The sequence below is a fragment of the Parasteatoda tepidariorum genome, chromosome 2, assembly GCF_982258835.1.
Source record: "Parasteatoda tepidariorum strain Cologne lab strain chromosome 2, Ptep-v5.0, whole genome shotgun sequence".
In the NCBI taxonomy this organism is placed as follows: Eukaryota; Metazoa; Arthropoda; class Arachnida; order Araneae; family Theridiidae; genus Parasteatoda; species Parasteatoda tepidariorum.
Window position 1 is genome coordinate 112,525,627 of NC_141756.1, and position 21,250 is coordinate 112,546,876.

At 26.7% G+C, this 21,250-nt stretch overlaps 1 protein-coding gene across 1 annotated transcript in view; it reads left to right on the plus strand.

Annotated features, from left to right (window-relative positions):
• LOC107449754 (mutS protein homolog 4) overlaps positions 1 to 21,250 on the plus strand; it is a 51,652-nt gene that overhangs the window by 24,991 nt on the left and 5,411 nt on the right. The window contains exons 12-16 of the mRNA XM_071178069.2: positions 11,677 to 11,724; positions 15,100 to 15,267; positions 16,343 to 16,415; positions 16,489 to 16,553; positions 18,967 to 19,037. Coding sequence (XP_071034170.2) covers positions 11,677 to 11,724; positions 15,100 to 15,267; positions 16,343 to 16,415; positions 16,489 to 16,553; positions 18,967 to 19,037 — 425 coding nt within the window. The remainder of the gene's footprint in view (positions 1 to 11,676; positions 11,725 to 15,099; positions 15,268 to 16,342; positions 16,416 to 16,488; positions 16,554 to 18,966; positions 19,038 to 21,250) is intronic.

Genomic DNA, 21,250 nt, shown 5'->3' on the forward strand with positions numbered 1-21,250 from the left:
ACTCTATTAGTATTTTGTTCAGAAGAAATTTTGTTTCCCAATACTTAACCTTTTAGAGATTTATCGGTGTGAGGTTTTATCCCATCTCATGATGCTGTTGAAGTTCTATCTCTTCATACTTTTTTTCTCTGTTAAATTCTACCACACATGATTTTTTTTTTCTCTCCAGCGAAATATTTTGCCAACCCTTAATGCTTTGTCTACTTAATATTCTATTTCTTGTTATTTTATTTGGAAAAAATCTGTTCCATGGCATCTTGTCTGCATGAGAATGATACTTTGTGAGGTGGTGGTTCCATCCTTTGTCATTGTGTCAAATTACAGTTTATCCCCTGATATTTTTTCTTAAGATTTTCTCCTACTTTTTGTTTTGTCTGGATAAGATTCTATTCCGCTACAAGTCTGCCCCATCAGATTTTATTTTCATAATGTTCTATCTCGTTGTAATTCTCCCCCTTGTTATTTCATGAAGCAAAAGTCTGTTCAATGTTAGTTTGTTAATATGAGAATCTATATCACAGTGTTTCATGGTGTGTAGTGTTTTTAAAAAGTGCATTTTGCAAGATATTCTCAATTTCAGGCTTCATTTTCCACCCTGTGATATCAAACTAAAAAACCTCTTGATCTTTTTCTAATGACTAATATGATCAAGAAAGGGGTTCTTTTATTGTGATCATGTAAAGTTTTTGAAAGTTATTTTGCATTTGTTTAATGTATATAAGGCTTAGAAATATTTTCTAAGTGCTTAGAAAGTACTTAAAAGGGGCTTATTTTTTGTTGAAAAATTTGGCTACGCACCCTGTGCTTGGCTTCGCTTAGATTCTGCCTCATATTAGTTATATTTATTTTTTTATCCTTTTATATTTTGTCAGCTCTACTTTTTTTTTCAATTAACATATGTTATTAAAAATGGTCAATATAAATAGATCCTATATAATTCCAAATTTTTCCTACTTAATAAATAAAAATCAATCAATTGTATAGTTAAAAAAGTTTCAGAAGAAACTACGAGACATGACTAAAATGTTGTTTTATGCATATGTTTAATAGTATTATATGCTGTGTTTTTAGCAACAAAATTTAGGGCATACATTATTTAATGCTTTTTTCTGTGAGTGAACATAAATTTATAAACTTATAAGACTCATTTTTTTACTCATTATAACTCGTTTTTTTGCTTTCCAAATAAATACTAGTTATTTAAAATTCCTGATTGTTACTTAAATCCTCCTCAGTAGACTTATTCATAACAAATTATAGTTTTGATACAATGTAATTTCATTTCTTATTTAATCTTCTATGTGTTGTACGTATGTATGTATTACTATGTATACTCACATAAATATTATTAATATGCGTTTAATTATTAAGAAGTTTTTTTGAATTTACATGGAAATATTGCTAATGACATATTGAAATTATATTAATTTTTTTCAGATTAAATTGAATGGTGAGCAATATCAAAGCTATTCAGTAAACTTTTAATATTCTTTTTTTAGTTTTCTCTTTAATTATATTCACTATTACTTCTTTAATTATTCTTGTCATTATGTTAACTTACATTATTTTTACTTTTGTAATTTTTTTCCCTTATTTTCACTTCAGTTATCCTTGTCTTTTTTCTTGTTTTTTTTTTTTTTTTTTTTTTTAATTATCCTTTTTTATCATTCTTTTTCCTTGTTTTATTCTAATTATTCGTATTTACTTGTATCATTTAAAAAATAGCATTACCTCCCCATTAATTGTACTGATATTAGTAATTTTTTCTTGTTTTACTTTTAATTATTCTTAAATCCTTATATTATTTGGATATTTTATTGATAAATTTATAATTTCCTAGTTTCATTCAAATTAATTATTATTCCTATTTCTGTTACTATCATTCCAAGATTCACTTGAAAACTTGCGTTAATTTCCTTTTAATTTACTAGTATTTTGTAATTTTTTATGAAACTGTTTAAAAGAAACATTTTTTCTAATAATAAATTTAAATTTCTGTCCATTTTTTAAAAAATTTTTTAATTAATAATTGTAACTAAAAGTTTTGAAAGTGATTTGTTTAAAAGTTGTGTTTGTGTGTTGCCAAGCTCCGGCAACCAAAGACACACACTGACAATTTCATCCGTTAATCGAGAATCTCGTTCCAACCGAGGATATCCTCAGTTAGATATTGGTATTTTCGGATTCAGGGGGTCTTAAAATGGTCCCAGAAAACTTTTTAGCAAAATCTAATTTTATCCTCGGTTTGCACCTTTTATCAACACTGTGTATAAAGGCCAAAGTTTGTATTCAAAAACCAAGTCTCTGTTGCTTGATAAAACCACACATTCAGCAGGGACCTTCATTTGCACAAAGAAACCGCCGACTCGGAGACACACACAGTCTTTTTCATATTTTATTAACAATAATGAAACAAATTATGGAAATGCTTAAAACGTATTTATATTAAATGTTCCACTTTCTAAAAAATGTAACTAAAAGAATTTTTAATGTAAAAAATTTAAATTAATTAGCTTTACCTTTTTCATCTAGGTGAAACAATTTTACATAACTGATTGATGATTTGTCAATTGTTGATCTGAATATTTGTATACAAATATTAAAAATTGAAACAAAATTTTCCAGGGAAAATATGTGAAATGAACAAAATATTATGTTCCGATTTTTTCTTAATATTTCTTCATTCTTTTGTTATCTTACTTTTTTATTTTATTATTATTTTATTCTGATAATAACACTTTTGCCATGATATTGTTTTATTTACAAAATGTGTCACTTAAAAAAAGATCTTGTGAAAAGATTTAGGATAGATTAATTAAAATGTGAAAATATGTAATGAGGTATTCAAACACCTTTATGATGATGTATTTTTACTTTTAAAAGATTATTCTTTTCGAATTCATTTTGTCATAATATTTTAACTCACCTTTTTAACATTTTAGATCGTATTCAGGAATCTTTGCATGAAATTTATCTCATGAGTGACTTGTAAGTTTAAATTAATTTATGCATTAGTTGTGTACATTCATGGAAACGTTACTTTTAAAAAGAAATGAGTAAAAAAGACTAGTACTTTAAAACAAAAATGAAAAGTTTTGATTTTTAAAAGTAACTAGTAAAAAGTACAAGTACGAACAAAAAAGTAACAATTCCTCAAAATATTTTGAGGAAATCAAAAATTTCAAAGAAAATTTGATACACACAGAAAAAATTCATATGGGACAGAGTCTTAAAGTAGATGAAACACTGATGTCAGGATAATTATAGACTTCAAATACTTAAAAGTTGGACTATCTAAATAATATACATATATTATAATTACACACATTTTCAATACACATTTTTGTAAATTTATGAATTTAAAGAAAAAAAAAGTTTCTGCACAGAATGCAAAAAAAAAAAATTTAATTTTTGTATGATAGTGTATAGATTTTTATAAAATATCTTCCTACCATTTATAGTTATTATATTATGTATTCCTTAGCTTTTTAACTTCCTTTATTTTATAAATGTATAATGGTTTTTATTTATTTTCAGAAAAAGTTGATGTAAATATTTCTGTTCCATTAATTTCTCAATGTAACTGCTAATTTTTTATTTGATTGTTGAATGAAGTTATATAACTACATATCAAAGTCTCTTCAATCTTTCCTTCATTTTAGCATTAAAATGTTTCCGTTACAGGAATATATTTAATTATTGTATTTTTGGTAATTGGTTTTAAACTCGTGATTGACTTCAATTTAATCAGTGTTCTTTTTTGATAAATCATGTTTCTAAGAGTATGATGTAGAACACTTCATGTTAACTTCACACTTCATATGACAGGGTTCCCATGGTACTTGAAAGTCCTTGAATTTTGTTGAATAAAATCAGGGCCCTGAAAAGTCCTTGAATTCTGCCATAGGGCACTTGAAAAGTACTTGATTTTTTTAAAAATAAAAATAATACTAATCTTTCTTACAAAAAAGCAGTAATAAAATAATAAATAAATTTAAAGGAAAATTATAGAAATTCTGATAGATACAATTTTTAATGCTTGAGTGAAAAAGGGTTTTGTAGTCATAGTTTTTGAATGATATATAGTGTTTAATCGATTTAGAAATATGTTCAATGTGTTAACTTCGTTATTATGCCAGGTTAATATTGTTATCCTATTTGTTCTTTTAATTAACGCATGAAAGGTAATTAATTTTTTATCATTTGTAACCAAATGTTTAACATTTAGTTTTTACTGCTAATAAATAAATTATAGTTCTACAGGTTTCATTTTTTATGAATAAACATTGTGATTCACATTAAATTGATTCTTGATTTATGGTTTGGAATTCATATAAAATGTTCTATGAATTGCGATTTAAATGAAGGTGATTTGTGAGTCGCATATTGAATATTACTTTAAAGTAATTTGCAAATTACTCATCAGGATTCACACACCATGATTCCAATTAAAGTTATTTCTGAATCATATAACGTGATACATATTCAAGTAATTTTAGAATCATGCCTAGCAATTTTCATTCTAGTAGTTTACAAATCACGCATTGTGATTCACAAAATAGAGATTTGAAAATTATCACTTGCAATTCTCATCAAAATGATTTAAGAATCACTCATAGCTGCTCTATATTAAGCACCTTTCGATTCACAAATTGCAATTTACATCATAATGATTTGTTAGTTCGTGCGTTTTGTATCATTTGCTATTCATATTGATCTGATTTACGAAACATAAATCACAATTCAATTTCAATTTACAAATCACACATCGTGATACGTAATTTACGTAATCTTTGAGACTTACTTCACCTTTCTTATAATTTTGATTTACATATAGTATATCTAGATTCGTATAAATGCGATTTAAAAATTTTGCTTAATGAAAATTATGCGTATTCACCTAATTTTAAAAATCACGCTTCTCATTTTATGGATATATATATTTTAAAGAAAATAAAGCTTGGTAAGTCTTAGTTAGTTTTCTGTAAAATATTGTTTTACAATAGATTTTAATATGTTCAAAATACATTACTCATTTTCTGAAGTAAAAAAATAGATAATTTGTTATTAAAATTGAAACAGATATGTTAAATAGATATTGATATTTGATCTAATTATATACATTTCCTGTAACCTAAAATTTAATCTAACATATTAAATAAATAGTAATTATATTTTAATAACCGTGCAATTACACAAACTTTATCATTTATTTACTATGCTTTGTAATATGCATTATTCATTCACTCAATTTCATTAATTCTAATTCACTTCATTAAATTTTTCAAGAAAAGTTTCACTAATGCTAGTTTTTAAATGTTGGCTAGTATCCTAAGTCAATTGGAGTTTTTTTTATTTTTAGTCAATTGGAATTTTTCAAAGTGATTTGAAAACAGCAATGTAACTATCAACCATTTGTATTATTGGATGATAAATTTAATAAATAATTTTTTTTTTTTTTTTGTCAAATAAGCATTGTGCTTTAAAAATATACAATTTCTGCCTCGACGTAGTTGTAAAATCTAATTGATATGTAATTTAGCATATATTTGTAATACCGAATAGTCCTTGATTTTTTTTAAAAAAAATTGAGTGGAAACTCTGTATAAAACACTTCACACTTTAATATAAAAAAATTCATGCTTAGTCTAACAATTGCTTTAAAAATATATAGTTGCCTACATACAAATGTATTTGAAGTTCATGTTAAGGAATAAGTATTTGCAAATACATGAACTTCATTTCTGAAAATTGTTTCTACTGATTAGTAAAGTGGCATTATGCTTTTGAATCTGTATTTCTTTCTTGCTTTAATTTTAATTTTTGCTAATTTTAATTTTTGAAGTTGAATATTTATTTTATTTTAGAATCATAAATGAAGTTTTAAATGAAATTCGAGATCACATTGGTTGTCTATACAACTTGACTGAGGCTGTATCATCCATTGATTTCCTTCTGTCCCTTGCTCATGTTTGCACTCTTTCTGATCATGGTAATAATTTAATCTTTTAAAATAATTTTTACTTTATCTTTTATTCTATTGAAAAAAAATTTATATAATTGATATATATATTAAAATAAAAAAATATATATATAATAAAATAAAAAAGTTATTCCATATGCTAGCACTCATTAATTTCAATACATTGTTTTAGAAGTGATAAACTCTCCTAGGAATATAATCTTTGATATAAGCAAAGAAACATATTTAATTGTGTAATTTAACAGTCATAGTCTTAAAACCAGAATTCATGATTTTTTAAAAAAATGTTTTTAAAATATCAGATTTTTTTGGTTTAAATCGGATTTATTTTATTTAAATCAGATTTTTTTTGTTTTTTATTCAAATACATTGTAAGAACTTTAATTTATAATTAAAAAAACTTTATAAGTGTTTAATTAAAATTTAATTAATATTAAAACATTATGTTAGAAGCTCTAACTTACTAAAATAATTTTTCATTATAATACATAGCTTTGAATGCATAGAAACCATTTTGAAACAAATGCCTAATTAAAATTTGAAAACTAGATGAAATAGAGAATTTAATGAATACTTCAGGGATCTGCCTAGGTTTTCTGAGAGGTGTTTATTTTGTGAAAATTTAGACACAATTTGTGAAAATTAAAAATAATACTAAAAAATCAACACAAAAATATGGATTTATAGTTTCTTATGAGACACAAAAATAGAATTTTAAGAAAAAGTATTTTGTGAAACTACCGTTTTCACTGAAATTGAATTTGTGAAGCTAGCTACTAAGCGGTAGCAAATTTGCCTTGGGCAGACTCTTTAAATATTAAAACAAAGTTTCAATTAGCAAACCATAGTTTTAATTTAAAATTGTGATTTTTTTTCCTCCTGATTTTTAATATGACGAAATAAATGTAACAAATTGTGTTTATAAATGTAGTCATTCATCAAAAAAAAAAAAGAAAAAAATATTTAATCTATATATTTTTATATTAAAATATTCATTTTTAATCCTATATAAAAATAGATAAGATATGTAAACTTTAAAAAAACTTTTAAAAATCTATGTACTCATTGGAATTTCTTTTTCTTCTCAAAATTTCTTTATAGAAAATCTGATAATGTCAAAGATACTGTAAACATATTATGAGAAAAAATACCAATTAATAACTCTACTGCTTTAAATAGAGTTTGAAAGGGAAGAATGACACTATATCAGGAAAAAAATATCTGAATTCATTAGCCTTTTTTTTTCTTCCTATTTTTGGCTTATAAGGGTAATTTCTTTTTAATATAACCTCAAACTTTGGAAATATACATTTTCCACCAATGAAATATGACGTAGATTTTAATTCCATGCTTTTTCAATCAAAAGGTAGATTTTTAATTAACATTATTTGAATTTTTTTTTTTTTGGAAAAAAATTCATGTTTATTCATTACTTTCTACAGCTATGCAAGTCTACATGAGGACAGCCTTAAATGTGTACTTTAATCTGTACTTTCAATCTCAAGAATCAAAAGATTTTTAAAAATGTAATTTCAAATGTATTGGAATTTAACACACACCAAAAAAAAAGTACTTCTGCTAACTAAAATTAATTAACACAGCAATTATTTAAAATAAATTTTAAAACTAAGAAAAGAAAATAATAAAAGTATCAATAATTTAAAACACTGTTTTTTAACTGTGTAAACTAATATATATATTTAAAAAAAATCAGTTGATTTAAGTCAACAAACCCTGCTTAAAACATTTTATACCTCCTTTTAAGGCACTGCATTTTAGTTCTAAGACAAATGCATATTTTGGAAAGACCTACTCTAATTAGGTAGTTAAAATGAGAAAAAAAAAAGGGGATGATAAGGGAAGTGCAAAGAAAAATTTCAACCAATGCAAAAAAGAAGAAGAAAGTAGGATAAAAAAATTAAGGAGAAAATCATGCCTGAAATAAGGGGGGGGAATAGTTCTCCCTCAATTATAAAAATGAAGACTCAATAAAATTATTTCCTTTTCCCCTATTTCTTCCTTTGCCTATTTTGTCTTTGTTTTTACCCTTTCTCCTACCTTTTATTGGTTAAAATTTCTTCTTGCTCATTCTTTATCATCCTTTGCAAGGACGCAAAGGATGATAAAGAATGTCCTTTCCATAACAGTTAGCTGTTTTCATTTTGTAATATGATAGAAGAGTTGGTTTGAATTATTAAGACTTTTATATGTTCTAATCAATTACCTATTGTTAGTTTGAATAAAAACTTTCAAATGTTTTCATACTTTTTTTTTACCTGATGAAGGATGCATGTCCTTTCCATAACAAGTAGCTGTTTTTATTCTATGGTAGTTCTATGATTTTTATTCTATGGTGCAGGTTTTAATGGCCAAGAGTTTTATATGTTCCAATCAATTACCTATTCTAAGTTTAAATAAAAACTTTTAAATGTTCTTTTGCAGTTCGCCCTAACTTCTCCAATACCTTAGCAATCAAGAATGGAAGACATCCTGTAGTTGAAAAAGTAATAGGGACCACTTTTGTTCCAAATGATGTAGTAAGTACTCTTTCTGTATTTAATTACTAATTATTTGAGGGGGCAACAGAATAGTAAACCGCATTTTTAAATTGCTTAGGAGAGGGTCTTTGGTTTCCATCTGGGCTATAGCATGTTGTAGATATTTCGGAGGCTCAGAACGATCTGCAAACAGTACTAAGGAACCGTTTATAGCAGGGACCGCGGATTTTTAACTTAAATATATTAATCTTTGTAAAGTAAAAAATAAAGCATTTCAATTGGAAGTGGTTGCAAAAGTAATAACTTATTTTGTTGTTTGTGATAAATTTTAAAATCTTGCAAATGCTACTCCATTTCATCGTTTTCCAAGATTTTATCACGTGCTTGTTTTCAAGGAGGCTATTTATTGAACACTTATAACTAAAAAATAGAATCATTGAAATTTCAAAGCATGTTGTAGAAGTCTTGATTTTTTAAACTACAAAATGTACAGATACAGAAAATTGCCATTCAAAAAATAAATATATGCACGAAGATCTAATTCTCTGCTGTCACAAACACTTGACTCATCTATTCCTTTTGATGAAGCGCAGAGTAAATTAGACTTCTTACTTAATACTGTATTAGCATGTTGTATCTGTATAACCACGTAGTGTATCTGTTCAATGAGAATGTGTCTGTCAGTCATTATCTTCACATTTATTTTATTTTTAAAGTCATAAATTCAATAACAGAAACTATTCCAGGCATGAAGTTAAAATTGCAAGTTCGATTTGTTGATTTCCATTTTGTGAAACTCAGATAATTTGAACCCGGTGAATACTAATAAACGATATTTTTTGTTTTATTTATATATTTATATATATATATATATATATATATATTGTGTACATTTATATATATGTACATATAAGGATGGTTGACCGTGTAAAGCTAATCACAGATGATGCTAGGGTTAAAAATTCGTTGTAAAACTTCCGGATTCCTACTAGTTTTTACGCCTAAACTTAAAAAATCACACCATCCAATATTATTATACTTTTAGTGCTTTCAATCTAATGTTCTCTTTTAATTTAACTTACAACAAAACAGACAGTTAATGAACTCATAAGATTTCACAAGCTTGGTATAATGCAACCCAAATAATATCAAACGGCACTATTTTATAAATATATATGCAGCAATAACGTCGTAAATATATACAATAATGGCGCAAATGCAGCCAAATAAGTGATAGCACTCACAACCTTGCATTTTATTTACTATGTGATATTAATTTTATTAAATTTGTTTTAGGTTCACGATCAGTTAGAATTTATGAATTACAAAAAATTCTTCTGAATGGTAAAATTATGCGTTAATTTAAACTTAAATCACAATTATAAAATTTCCTTTAATATCAAACCTGCACACACTTTACCTCGTAAAGTATTCACCAGAAGTTTTCTAAATTTCTTGCAGATTGAGGAATCTTGTTATTGTTTACATTCAGCAAACCATCCATCCATCCATATATATATATATATATATATATACACACACTACCGGTCAAAAGTTTGCGAAAATTTTGAAATCTACAAAGAAAAGGTCTTAATTCAAATGTTCATGGAACTGCGAAAAATCATTCAAATTGCATGAAAATTTGGTATGCTCAAAAGTGAACCCTCTACATCTAGTTACATATGATCCAATTGCAATATTTTGTTTTTTGCGAACTGAATCCAGCTTTTCATCATGGGTTGTTTTTATGGTGAAAAAATTTGTTAAGTTTGAACACTTGCCAAACTTGCAAAAAAAAATTTTTGTACTTTCTGTTAATGGAAAATAGTTATTTGAACCGTTCTATGTAAGTCCTCAAAATTTCAGATTGATTTTATTCGTTTTGACGAAGTTATAAAATTTTGAAAAACATGTGTACTTTTCACGATTTTCGAGCATTCCACATATGCAGTCTTTTGGTCTATACATCTTCTACCAAAGAACTTTCTAAATGTAATGTTTTCTATATTTTCAAGTAATTAATATTTATTATAAAACAAATATTCTTATTCATTATTGTAATTATTGTTATTACAAAGAATTTATTATGATTGTAATTAAAACAATAACTCATAGATGTCACATTTCATCTAAAATTTGTTTATTCTTTCAACGATTAGTTATAACTTGCAGTTATGGGACATTTTACAACAGGAATGGAACTCTACATCACTTGTAGCGATTAATGGTCTGTTAGAACGAATGCCATGCATATGTAAGGCTATAATAATAGCAAAAGGGGGATGGTTCGAGGAATCAAAGATATAAATGTTAATTTATTTAATTACAAAATACGAATAAGAATATGTTAAATATTTGACCTGTTGTAAATAAAATAATTTAGTAAAAATGCAAATTTTTTATACTATTGCTATTATTTTTTTAGAATTATTTATGTAATTATTGTTATAACTTTTTATTTTAATTTAATGCAAAGTGAAAATATCACAACAAAACTAATACATATAAGCAATAAATATAAACAATAAGTATAAACACTAATAATTACAATAATGAATAAGAATATTTGTTTTATAATAAATATTAATTATTTGAAAATATAGAAAACATTAAAATTAAAAAGTCCTTTTTTAGAAGATGTATAGACCAAAAGACTGCATATGTGGAATGCTCAAAAATCGAGAAAAGTATACATGTTTTTTCAAAATTCTATAACTTCGTCAAAACGAATCAAATCAATCTGAAATTTTGAGGGCTTTCATAGAACGGTTCAAATAACTATTTTCCATTAACAGAAAGTACAATAAAAAATTTTTTGCAAGTTTGGCAAGTGTTCAAACTTAACAAATTTTTTCACCATGAAAACTACCCATGATGAAAAGCTGGATTCAGTTCGCAAAAAACGAAGTATTGCAATTTGATCATAAGTAACTAACTGTAGAGAGTTCACTTTAGAACATATCAAATTTTCATGCAATTTGAATGATTTTTCGCAGTTCAATGAACATTTAAATTTAGACCTTTTCTTTGTAGATTTCAAAATTTTCGCAAACTTTTTACCGGTAGTGTATATATATATATATATATGCTTTCACAGTCAATGGTTTATAGTAGTTCTTTGGAATAAGTTGAGCTTATCATTTTATACCCCATTATATTATGATGATAAGATAATTTCTTTTACTTTCATTTCAGTTCTTGTGTGAAGAAATGAACTTCATTATTCTTACAGGAGCTAATATGGTATTTTTCTCTTTTTTTTACTACATATGTTAAAATGTAATTACTCAGTTAAAAAAAAAATTCAGTATTCTGTTGGGAAAATATTGCTAATATCTTACTGTTATTAATTTCTCCACTATATTTAAAGCTTTGAGTTAAAAATATTGTAGAAACATTAATCTTAATCGAAGTTTATGATTAATTATCGATGATATTACGTGTTATAAAAGAAATAGGATAATTAAGCAAATATAAATTTTTCCATTATTCTTATATCAGTGATAGCTCATAAACCCAAATTTAAAATATAAAGTAAAACACTCCCTCAATAGTCTATTTTTAGCCAAAAGGGTGACAGTGTTTATGATTGTGTTAATTTTTATGAATAGAACAAAAATAACTTCTTTTTAGCACTGTTATCAGGACAACTGCTATGTATTATACACTAAGGGACGAAACTTCATTACTTTATTTCTATTATGTCATTAAAATATTTTTTCAAGAAATATCAAATTGAAACATCTGAAATTGTAACATTAGTCGTTTTCAAAGCTACGCATTTGATTTCAATAGCAATACAATGAACAACGACAATTGTAATATTTATCAATGCTAATATTTAAAAATGATTTGTCAGAAAGATAATTGCTTGATGGGATAGAATTTTTAAGCTAACTTAATGATTAAAATCGCAACACTAATGATGTACTAGTAACCAAGGATAATCTCAGAATTTTTTTTATGGGAAGATTGCAAATAGAAAAAAAATATTTGAAAAGTCATGTAATTTTCTTTTTAAAAAATACTTTCATGTTTGTTATCAAAAACTTTCAAATACAATTTCAATAATTTGTTCAATTCTACTAGAGCAAAGGCCTTTAGTATGATGTTCAGTTTTTTTTATATTATTTCAACTTATTGGTAAAAATTAAAAAATTACAATACTTTAAACTGCATATAATATAAGCAATTGAAAAAAAAAATTTTAACTGTTGTATTAATATTTTGCGAAACACAAATCTATAAGATGTTTATGCCATTAAATTAAGAAGAAAATAAATAAATAAAAATTCGGCACAAAATAAATAGTAAAAACAATTCTCGCTAAAAAATAATTTTACCCATTAAAATTTTAAAAAAGTAACATTTTAAAATTACAAAATACAATTTTTTATTTATTAGGTTTAGGAGGAAAAGCGAGTGATTGCCATACCATTGGTAGTAACAAATCTTACAGATTTAAACAAATTGGGTGTGACTCAATGCATTTATTTAAATATTTAGATAACAATTACTTACAGTCTTTGTTGCTTATAATGAATCCAATTTTTGTTTTATTTCTAAAATGCAAAAACTACATACATCTCTTTAAATGTGCAATTGTTTTTATATTTCAGAACAGAGGAAGTGTTTTCTATCTTAAATTGTTTGATTGGTTTAAATTAGTTGTCTAGCAAGGCAGAGGAGTCTCTTTTTTTTATGTATTTATTACAGTTCTTGGGTATCCTCACCGTTGTCGGCATTTTTTGTGGGAGGATGTGTCAGAGTTGCCATTCCACAGAGAAAACCTGGAAAATACAGGGAATATAAAAATCACCTAAAATAACAAATTTTGAGGTTTTCCTTGCAAACTGGGAAAATTCTTTTAAGAGTGGTGACTACTCGAAGCGCAATTTGTGGAATATTTAACGATGATGTTTCAGCTATTTATTTCATTTTACTATATATATTTACTATAGTATACAGTACTATTTCATTTACTATAGTATTATTTGTTTTAAGTATATTAAGCTGTTTCTTATTTCTTTGTTTTTCCAGCAATTAAAACTAGTATAGCTAGACTAATATAGGTCATTCATCATCACAGTATTTTTTGTGTTTCTTCTTAATATATTGTGTATAATATGTACAGGGAAAACACTGGGAATTTTTTTTACGGATTTGATCTGAAACCCTGTGTGTGTTTTTCGCCCTCTTTCTCGCCAATTTAAGATCGGGATCAAATCTATTCTGAATACTAATTCATTTTTTCAAAGAGATTTTCACAAGTGATTAAATTGAAATTAAACAAGCATATCTAAAGATTAGTCTTCAGGCAGTTGGACACTGGACTGAAATGCACCCCAAACCCCTTCAATTCCGGGTTCCTTATCGAAATTGCTACCCTTTTCAGTCAGTGAAGCTGTTTCACATTCCCTCCCCCCAGCCACCCTCTACTTTCTAGGAAATTACAATTCTAAAAGTTGTTGCAGTGTGCATAGCAATTTTAAAAAGTGCTTAAAGGTGCTCATTTTGATTTGCGTTTTTTGAAAGCCTTTAAAGGTGCTCTTTTTATTTGGGGTTTGTAAAAAGTGCTTAATTTTCTATCTTTTAAAAACATATTTTTTCTTTGCCGTGCCGATTGTCACTCTAAATTACAAAAATTTCATGATTTTCACAATTTTCTCTGCAATGTTTATTCGAAACTAGTTATTTTATCATCATTATGTGAAGTTTATTGATTTTATGATCATAAATTAAGAACTCTAAGCGATGGAAAAACATAATTTTTTCTTCTGCAATAACCCTGATTATGATTTTTTTTTTCGGGAAGTGATTGAAAAAATTTTTGAGCACTTAAAAGGTTCTGATTTTTTGTTGAAAAATCTGGCTATGCAGCCCTGTGTTTGGAAAAAGAAGTTAGTTGCTAAAGAACATATAAATACATTAAATATTTCAGAAAAGAGTAATGATTGCTTACAACTTTCTTGTTACAAGTACTTTTACTTTTTTTCAAAAATAAAACAACGAAAAAGCAAATAAAAGTACTAATTTAAAATGTAACAAACTACATTTTAAACTATAAAACTACGTACTTTTATAAAGTATAAAAATATGTACTTTTACTTTACTAGTAACGAAAGTAAATGTATTGTCATGTACGGGTTGCACTTCTTAAAATAGCTAACAATTGAAATTTAGGATGAGTGATTGTATAAAGTATGACAATAAAATAATTAAAAATCATAGGATTCAAATTAAATAGGTTTTTCTTTAATAAAAATTAATTAAGTCTAAGTATGTTTGTTTCTTAAATTTTTTGAACATTTTTAGAGAACTTAGCTTATATTTATTCCCGTTACTTTAAAGCTATTTGATATTTAGTGAGAAAATTGTTTAAAAAAGGAATAAAAAGGAAAGTATAAGCTGTATTCATTATGTCGGTTAAATTCACACCTAATTATTTCATCTTCAATTAAATGATTCTTTTCATTTTTTGTTTCAAAACTCCTTAAATTTGCCAAGTTTTTCAAAAATTTTGTAAAAAATCTTTGAATTTCATTTCAAAATTATAGGATACCCTTTTATCTATTGTTTCAGCAGTAGTTTTAAATAAATTTTTATTTTCTTGCACAGAGCGGAAAAAGTACCTTTCTGAAGCAAGTGTGCCTTCTTCAAATAATGGCTCAAATGGGCTCTTATGTTCCTGCTGAATTTGCCAACTTTCGAATAGCCGATCAAATCTTGACTCTATTTGGTGAAGGCAGTGACATAGAGAAGAATTATTCTACATTTATGCTCCAGGTAACAAACATACTATTACTCAATTTTTGATGTACTTGTTCATATGCTCAATTTGTACCAAATCCATATCGATTATGGATAATTTTTTTTTTTTTTTTTTTTTTGACAGCCTTGTCCTTTCCTGAATGTTTCCATGAGAATTTTTCTAATTTTGATATAATTAATTCCATGTTGTTTTTTTCACACTCGATTCACTGTGATTCCCTAGTAAATCCACGTTAATTTTCAATTGCTTTTTTCGGCAGTTATCTTTTTTTCAGTAATTTTAACATTTTTGAAATATTAATATTTTTAATCGATTACTAACGTGACAAGCAACATTTTCAAAATTCGAGAATTATACTCAGTTTAAAAATTAATTTATAAAATCTGTTAATTTAAACTGCACACATTTGCTTTTTGTTAATTTTCAATTGCTTTTTTCGGCAGTTATCTTTTTTTCAGTAATTTTAACATTTTTGAAATATTAATATTTTTAATCGATAACTAACGTGACAAGCAACATTTTCGAAATTCGAGAATTATGCTCAGTTTAAAAATTAATTTATAAAATCTGTTAATTTAAACTGCACACAATTGTTTTGCTTTTGATTAGGATTCACTTTTTTATTTCTTCATAAACCTCTAATTTGTGTCCCGATGGCTCAGGGGATAGAGCCTTGCCCTCCAATGAGGTGAACCGTGTTCCAATCCCAGACACGGGTGGTTTATACGAATTCCGCATCCGGCTCACTCCGACCACGGTGCTGGCTTGAAATATCCTCAGTGATAAACGGATCATGGGTGAGAGTCCTGTGTCTGTCAGGCTAACCATGGGAGGTTTTTGTGGGCTTCCTCTCCATGTAACACAAATGCGATTTAGTTCCATAAAAAATTCCTCCCCGTGGGCAAATTTCTCTCAATATTCAATCCAGGAGTTCCCTTGTCTTCTGGATTGGGTTCTCCGAATTACAAGGCTACGGAATACAACATTAGTAGACGTAAACCCAAAAATCGGGTTTGCTATTCAACTACAGTTATAAAATAACAAAAAATTAAATAATATGAACCTCTAATCTTGTCTCTTTCTCTAAAGATGAAGGAGACCAGTCACATTTTAAAGAATGCCACTGAAAAATCCTTAGTTCTTTTGGATGAACCTGGGAAAGGTAAGTTACTCAAACTTCTAGATTTTGTTTGCATTAAAGTGAAGAATCATTTCAATTCATGTATTAATTTTAGGTACTAAGCGTGAGGAAGGTTATGCTATAGCGTTTGCTATTTGTGAAGAACTGCTGAAGACAAAGGTATTTATATAATATTACAAGTAATATAAAATATATATACATTAGTCAATATTTACTTGAGTCAACAAATTAAAATTTTATTTTAGTTACTTTTTATTAAATAATTAAAAAAGTTTCTACCACATGAAACTAAAATTAATTAATTAAATTTAATGAATGAATTCATATTTGAGAAAAGCTTTATTAACGTCAAGTATCATCCACTACAAGTTTCAAAAATTTGTATTTGAACTTATGAATTTGAACTTATGAATGTATTTGAACTTATGAATAAAAAGCATTTTATGAACGATTGAAAATTTGAACAAGATATTGGGAGAGGGTGAACTAATAGTAGTAATTGGAAAAAAAAAGATGTGTTGTATCAGATAATTATTAATTTGGTGACGTGGACCACACATGCCACCACGTATTGTTCGTTATAGAATTTATCAGACACAGCAAATATAAAATAATTAAATATTTATGTGTGCACAGTAAACTATTTTTCTGTTCAAATAGATCTATAAGTTAGAAATGATCACTGATGTTATCTTTAAAATATGTGAAAAACTGAATTGTTTGTTGTAAAATTTAAAGCAAAACGCTTTACCCATCGGAAAATTCCATTTCGTTTTTTGCTCATCCCTATTTAATGAATGAATTAAAAAACTGTATTAAGATCAAGTGTCATCCTCTACAAGTTTAAAAGAAATGTATTTGAACTTGAGTGGGTGAATAAAAAGTATTTTATTCATGATCGAAAATTATAGGGAGGGTGATAACTACTAGATATAGGGGGGGTGTGAACTATTAGTAGGAATTGAATAAGTAAGGTTTTAAAGAAGGATACATGTGGCAGTAAAGAAATATATATAATGTATGATTTTTTTTTGTTTTTATTTATTTTTTTTTTCCTTTTTGTAGTCTAACTAAAATTAAATCTGCCCATGGAATATGTTTAAAAATGTAAAATCTTTTATATATATATATATATTAAAACATCTTGAAAATATTAATCACAGTTGCTGGATCATATTCTCTCTAATCAGGGATGGCAAGTTTCTTCCATAGTCCATCCCCCTCCCCCCCCCAAAAAAAAATAGGTTTCTCCCATCATGTAGGAAATATGAAGGAAACTCTTTTTCGGAAAGAACTTTCAGAGGATTTTTTGAAACTAGTTTTAAGTAATTTTATGTAGTTTTTATACAAAGCTATTTAATTCATCATTTATAAACAGTTCAAAACTAAAAAGCAACAATTGCAACAAAAAAAATTTTTAATGAATTTCTTAAAACATTCAAATAATTGAAGTTTGTCAATATTTTGTATAAACTAGTATTGTGAAACCTAATTTTATAATTGTATAAATAACTGTTAAAATAACATTAATAAATTTTATTTATACATTAAATTGAAAAATCTCATGCTCAGGGCTGATTGTGCTCCGGAAAAAGTCCGGATTTCCGGAATTTTTGCTAACAATGATCCGGAAGTTTCCGGAGATCGAAGGTTCAGACGTTTCAAAAAATCCTTGATCACAGAAGTTTCCGGAAATCAAATTTTCAAAGGTAGAACTTAAAAACACAGTTTATTTTATTTGTTTGTAAGGGAGAGCCAGAGAGATACTTAATAAGCTTATATTCATGATTAATATTAATTTTTTATCAGTAAATAGTTGTTATAATCATAAACTCAAGAAAGAAAGACATATTTGTAAAAATTACTTCTCCAGGTCATCATAGGTATGTGTAAATAGTATAGGTATGCGTAAAATTTTAAATATATTTTAATCAAACTAAGAAATACTGAGAAAAGGGAAGAAAAAAAACTTGTTTAAATTATTTTTTAATTTTTCAATTGAAACGTTTTTTTTTTTTTTTTTTTTTTGAAATTTTTCCGGAATTTTGACTTGGGCTCACAATCACCCCTGCATGCTTTACATATGTACTTTAAAAAAGCCATATTTAGTTCACAATAACAAATTTTTATAATTAAATAATATTTATTATGAATGTACAAAACAAATCTTAAATAAAAAATGATATACATATTGATTTAAAAATTCTATGTACAAGTAAATTAAAATCGAAATATTTTTACTTTTATTTTCTCCAGTTCCTTCTGTGTTTTTCTCTTCAGTGTTTTGCTGTTTTCTGGAAGATTAAGTGCAATCTTAAATAAAAAATTATAAATTGATTTAAAAATTCTATGTACAACTAAATTAAAATGGAAATATTTTTACTTTTATTTTCTCCAGTCCCTTCTGTGTTTTTTTCTTCAGTTTTTCGCTATTTTCTAGAAGATTAAGGTTTCTATTGTACAAAATGACATCCTTGTCTTCTATTCTTAATCAGCAATTTTCATTAATCCTCATCCAAATGTTTTTTTTTTTTTTTAATCTTATTTAAATTCATTTAAGTTTTTATTTTAGGCATTTGTGTTCTGCTCTACACATTTCTCTCAGCTGACTCAACTTTCCGACATGTACCCTAACATTGAAAAGTAAAAACAATATCATAATTATATTTTAAAATAATTGAAACTAATTTGCAATATCTTTCTAGATAAGTAATCATAATTATTGTTGAAGTGCTTTATTACTAATATTTTGGTTATTATAACAAAAAACTATTGATGTTTGATATTAATGCAAAAGGTTTAATTTTTATGAAACATCATGTTGAGTTTAATACTACATGGTTCTCTAAAATTCACAAATAGTTTTTACAGGAAGCATGAACTTCTTTTAATTTTAAATTGTGATCGGTTTTTATACATTTGTGGGAATAGTATAATCTCCTTCATCTGTCAAAAGGTAACGCAAGATAGAATAAAGTTACCTTGTTTTATATACTAATGAATCGGTGTTTAATAATTGTAGCGGTAGTTACGCCACAATACTCCCCTCCAGAATTTTGTCAGGGATGGAATTCGATGAAAGGAGATAGTTGCCGCATTTGCAAAAAACTGGGAGAGCTGTGTTAAGTTGACTGGGTTTTGAGTACTTGTGGTGACAGCTGTATTAAGTTCACGGATGTGTGTGGAGACTCTCTCCTGTGTTGCTATTAGCAGTCGAGCGTGTGCAGGAACTTATTTTGTGCAAATGAGACTGGGAAGCAACAGTGGGAGGAAGATTCAGTCACAAATTGCGAGTCAACTTTTCAATTTGTACCATTCAAAGTAGACGTCATAGTAGATTCATCATATCATGTCCAGATCACCAATGTGGGGATAGTGTTGTCAACAATGATAACCTTCACCTATTGAAAAGTATCCCCAAGATTGAATCGAGTTAGCGTGCCTCATATACTAGTGAATTGATGTTTAGTAATTGTAGTGGTAGTTACGCCTCAGATTCTTAGAGCATATAGGGTCGTAAAAACTTATTCTGGGACATCCTTAACTGATTTTCGGTGCTTGTAACATGTGTAGGCTGTTAATTTCACTAAAAAAGAGAGATAAAACTATCGACCTCATCAGATAATCATTGGTTCTATTTCTGTAATTCTTTATGCTTGAATGTCTAGACAGTTATAAATGAATGATTAGTTTGAAACTAAAACCCTAGTTATCATTCCAAACCAATATATTAATTTATGTTGCTTCGAAGGGGGTAAATGATTCTCTGTGACCAGCTACTAAAAATACCATCTATGACAACACCACAGCCATCTAAGTTCTATCATTGATATTTATGTAGCTTCTTGCAGTTCAAAACTTAAAGCAATCCTGTTTATTTAAATTATCTTCCTGTTAATACTTCATGAAAATGATGTGCATAAAGGGGGACACTAAAATTTTTAATCTGAAACAATTTTTTTTTTATTATCAAGTTAAAAAAATGTTTTAACTCAAGGTTGTCCAACTGCAAAGAGCCCATGTGCCAGAATTCCGGTCACTGATCACCTGGTGAGCCGCAGTTTGAAAAAGTTGAGCAATACCCTCTTACCTCGTATACAATAACAATTAATAGTTGAATTATTAATTATAAAACAATCGAACAGAAGGATTATAAAATAATTTACTTACATTTTAATGAGAAAATTGAGGCCGATCAGCCGGAATAAGAAGTTGGCGGGCCGCACAATATGTGTTGGCAGGCCGCCAGTTGGACAACCCTGTTTTAACTATTAAATATTTGCCACAAACAAAATGTTTTATGAAGAATAAAATATGATTTTTCAACTAAATTTTATTATGAACTTATAAGTCATTAAAATTTAAGTTCTCGTAACATGTATGAATAATTTGTTGAAAATAATTATTTTTTTTACTGGAAACTAATTTTCGCTTACATTCACATCAAAACAAATTTGAATTATAGAATTAGATTTTTTTAAAAAAACATTATTTTTAAAAAATATTAAATTGGCTATATTTGCTTTCTTTCATTGATTATAATTCTCTTTATTTTGCCAAATATATAAAAAAATATGATATAACAAATGTCAGATTAGTGTATAAAAAATGATGTATCGAGCAAATTATATCTTTAAATGCTATAAAAGTTAAATTATTTTATTTTGTAATATTAAACTGCATGATACTTACAGAAGGAACCCAATGGACCTTTGAAAAAACCAAGGTTTGCAAAATATGTTACAGAAGCATTCATGTGGGTCCCAGTACAATAGAAATTACCAACATATTCTGTCAAATATACTTTAATTAAATACACATGTCTTTAAAAATACATTACACATATATTATATTAC